Below are 4552 nucleotides of genomic sequence, written 5' to 3' on the forward strand. Positions count from 1 at the left end.
GCAGGGTGACACAGACAGAAGGGGGAGCTATGAGTCTGTCCTCCTCCTGCAGGGTGACACAGACAGAAGGGAGCTATGAGTCTGTCCTCCTCCTGCAGGGTGACACAGACAGAAGGGAGCTATGAGTCTGTCCTCCTCCTGCAGGGTGACACAGATGGAAGGGAACTATGATACTGTCCCTCCCCTTGCAGGGTGACACTTTAAAAACACTAATCACAATTCTCACCCTGTATAGATGCCTCGCACTCCCTCGTTTTTCAGGATGCTGCTGACAGCATGAAAACTGGTTTTGTATTCCCTGGTTTTGGCTCCTTCTCCACTCAGCTGCATTCGATTTTTCACCAGATCCAGCGGCTGAACGAAAACTGTGGCCCCCATTCTAAAACAGACAACAGGAACATATAATGTTTCCAAAACATCAGTCATGTAATACACTGAATAAGTTAATGGAATCAAAATCAGAAATGAAACCTAAATTACATTTTTTGTGCAATGTGTCAATAAAGTTACACTTTCTACAAATTTTTCTTGGAAAGCTCTTATGTGACCCCGCAAAGTGTCCTCTACACCTGATGCCATCTATGACCCATGTCCTCTGACCTATAGCAGGTGCCTGAGCAATAGGTGGTCATCAACCCCTAGGACCTCATTAATCATTAACTGGATTCAATGTACAGAACTTCTTTCACTGTTTCTACATCTACATATAGAGAATGCAGGGGAATGGAGCCCCAGTTTCCACAGAAAACCAGAACGAACCATGCAGAAGAGGAAGAGGACCCTGCCCAAAAAAAAGCTTACAATCTATGACTATGTGGATGGAGTACCGGGCCTATCGGAGTTAGGAGATTTTTCTAAATTTGCAGTTTGGAATCCAACGGGCTTTTTTTTGGTTACTGTAGCATTCTTAAAACAGGTCACCCATTGTCCTCTGTTCTAATGTCAACGTGACCGATCTCTTCATTATGGCACTGTACAATATTTCTGGCTGGCTTCCTTTCAGAGGCTCTTTGTTGAGGACTCTGGACACAGGCCAGGGAAGAATGGCCGAGATCCAGTATGGGTCATATTTATGACCCCCTATGCCAAGGTTCCTGGCTGCTTTTGTATAATGAAGGAACCATACAGGGGCCAAGCACATTTATTCAAACACTGTATGAGACAATGGAGCTACGTAGGGCAATAATTAGAACTTCCAGCAATCAAAAGCATATTTCACTGTTCAAGCTGGCTTCTAGTATAAAAAGGGACAGTAAAATACGCCAGGGGTGGATGGAACAGACGATGGGGTAGAACATGGGATGAAGCAGGTAGATTTGTATTGGTTAAATTCACTTCCAGTTTCCAACATAAACCACAAGGACAATAAGCTCACGGCTGAAATTTTTTTTATACCATTCTTTGGTGTGATCCTTGGCTGTCAGAAGGTTTAAAGATGGCTCCAGACGTTAGAGGTTGTCCTCTTACCATTTTGGTAATCCATTCCATACACATTCATGCTTACTGATGTTTGCCATGAGATCTCAAGCCATACAAATTTTGCTGCAGGCCAAAAATGTGGTCAAAAAAACATTTTGAATAGTCTTGTCTGGGTCAACAGAACAAAACAATGCAACATTTTAGGAAAGCGCTACAAAACAAATCAATTGTTCCACCACTATGTCTCAGCCCCTTAATGAGGCAAAATGAATCAGTGGAAGGGAGTCCTATCTAGAGATGTACCATACTGCTAATTGAATTTTGTAGTGTTCTAATAAAGGAACCAAAGTTTAACTGTGGGGCTCTTTGGAATTTTTGAGGAGAGTTGGACATGCACGTGTGCCGAGCGCTGGAAACCAAAGCCAATTGTGTACTTAGGGCACTTGTAATGTTTCTCTATACATCAGCCTGCTAAATCTTCACTCCCAGCACAGGTCCCATTCTAGGCGTGTAGAATAGCATTTTCTCTTTTGGCTGTTGTGGTTCCTTCTTTCATACCCTGACGTCTTTATGTTGTCAAGGGGTTAGTAGAAAACACGGTGGGCAGTGGGAGGACCTACTAAATGATCAGCAAGTGAAGCCAAATCTGATCAATGTCTGGAGCTCACCTCACCCGGTTCACCCTGGATGCACCAAGCTCCCCCGATTCACCCTGGGTGCCCCAAGCTCCGCCGGTTCACCCTGGGTGCCCCAAGCTCCGCCGGTTCACCCTGGGTGCCCCAAGCTCCGCCGATTCACCCTTAGTGCGCCAACCTGCCCTGGTTCACATTTGGTGCCCCAACCTTAACAGAATCTCATTTGGTGGCTAACCTCAGTCTGTTCTGGCTTGGTGCCTACCCTTAACCTAAAGTTTTAGCAAAAGGGCTGATGGACAGGTCTCTATAAAATTGCCTTCTTCTTTGGGTAGTGCCTGTGTAACTTTGCAAAACCCATGAATACATCTGCTGACAGTATTACAGGAGAAAGTGCAGGTTAAAGTATAACCCCAATTACATGGAAGTAAGTGATTATCTTATCATCTTGAAAGCAATATACTTTGACCTGTGTAAACAAACCTGCAGAAACTATTTGAAAAAAAAAACCCTTTATAACCAACCAATAAAAGCGATTTATTAGGATTCACTGATTAAGATCACTTCTCTGTCATTAAACTCTAAACTACAAATATAATCGGACTGATTGATTACCTATCAGAAAATCAATCAATCCAGTAAACTGAGAACAAAACTAGCAGGTAATCTGCTCATGTGTTCAAGGTCCCAGTTAACACTTTTGCATACATTATAATGAGCATTTTTCACTTTGGTAACTTCATACATGGATACGAGTTTTACATATAAATGGAAAAGTTGCCAATGGTTTATATTCGGGTTTAGATACACTTTGTAACTCTTTGTTCAAAGAGTTAGGTACGGTTCTGGATTTCTGTAGCTCAGCCTTTCCCAGTCTTTTTAACTCTAAAGAACCCTAGAAATAATCCTCAGATCTCAAGGACCAGCCTATTGGAACCAGCCTATTATGGGTCTGTGGGGCCTCTTAAATTGGGGGCAGGTGGAAAGCATGCCCCCCTTAGAGTGATGGCTAGAATATTCTCTTTATAGGCACCTGAAAACATCATAAAAGTCATGCAGATGGCTCTACCAAGTGGTGTTGACCCCAGAACTATGCAGGCATCATCCAATGAGAGGTCCATTGGCCACAGTTTGAGGAACATCTTGCAACTTCTGGAGGAACCTGGTTGAGAATGGCTTCTCTAGCTCGTTACCCCAGTTCCTCTGCTGTTGATTTGTTCCACAAATGTAGCAGAGTTTACAGTCAACAAAGCCTTTCCCAGAAAATGTTTCACAAAGAACACAACACAAGTCTACACAACAACAAGAACAACTACAATGTAAAGGCAAAGTCATCCCTGTTTATGAAGATTGTTGCGTTACATCCTTCTCTTTTCTTTGTTTGTGGATTCCTCATGCTTCCCCAATTCACAAGTTTCACACAAAAAGTTGTCTCATGTTGAGTAAAGTAGACTACTAACAAATCCAGAGAATGCACCAGAGTAGGGGGGGGGGGGGATAAATTTTTTAGCCAGAAATGATTGATGTTCCATACTACTTGAAATTTTTACCATAGGTCATGCAGAAAAAGCAATTCACTTCTTTAGTAGAGTTGGGGAAAGGCTAGAATCTCTGTCTGATTTTTATTTGTGTCCATGCAACACTAAGTTCAATGTATGGTTCTCCAACATTGTTCATGAATTTGCAACTGATGAACTACTAATTGGGAATGACTACTGTGCTTTTTAAGAAGGAGAGCAGATCGGGATGCTACTTACTAATCCTCCCCCTCTATAGAATAGAATACAACACTGTTGTATTGTGACTGTGGACAGTATTCTAATGTCTGTATGGGGCTTTACGACTGAAGAGAAAAAGTTATTGTCAGGCGCCAAACAAGAACGGGTTAGGTACCAAGTGAGACTCTGTTGGAGCTTGGGGACCAAGTTTGAACTGGATAAGGTTAGGCAACAAGTAAAGAGATAAAGGTTAGGCAACAAGAACAAAAGATTAGGCAACAACAATAAAGGTAAGGCAAGTGAGAACTTGTTGAGCTTGGGGGCCAAGTGAGAACCGGCTAAGGGTTGGCACCATGTGAGAAATCGTCGAGGTGGGGCACCAAGTAAAAAAGGAATTAAGGATAGGTACCAAGTGAGAACAGGTTGTGGTTGGGTACCAAGGGAGCAGAGATTGGGGTTAAGCACCAAATTACATCGCCACATTAAAAAGTGTAGACACCAAATAAAAAAAAATTTGAAGTTATGTACCAAGTGAGAACAATCAGAGATTTGGAAAAGGGGTTGGGAAAAAACATGGAATAGGTAGGGATTGGGGTCAGGCATTGAGGGAGAACGATTTGGTATCAGGCACCCAAGAGGAAAACGGATTGGGGCACCCACAGGAAGAAGAGGTTAGGGTCGGGCACCCAAAGGAAGAAGAGGTTGGGGGTCGGGCACCCAAAGGAAGAAGAGGTTGGGGGTCGGGCACCCAAAGGAAGAAGAGGTTGGGGGTCGGGCACCCAA

The 4552-nt window shown here is 43.2% G+C and overlaps 1 protein-coding gene across 1 annotated transcript in view; it reads right to left on the minus strand.

Moving 5' to 3' along the window:
* The window catches only part of SLC25A11 (solute carrier family 25 member 11), a 14279-nt gene that overhangs the window by 8403 nt on the left and 1324 nt on the right, over window positions 1–4552 (minus strand). Inside the window, exon 2 of the mRNA XM_072399324.1 lies at window positions 227–379. Coding sequence (XP_072255425.1) covers window positions 227–379 — 153 coding nt within the window. The remainder of the gene's footprint in view (window positions 1–226; window positions 380–4552) is intronic.

The sequence above is a fragment of the Pyxicephalus adspersus genome, chromosome 2 (genome assembly GCF_032062135.1).
Source record: "Pyxicephalus adspersus chromosome 2, UCB_Pads_2.0, whole genome shotgun sequence".
NCBI classification, from domain to species: Eukaryota; Metazoa; Chordata; class Amphibia; order Anura; family Pyxicephalidae; genus Pyxicephalus; species Pyxicephalus adspersus.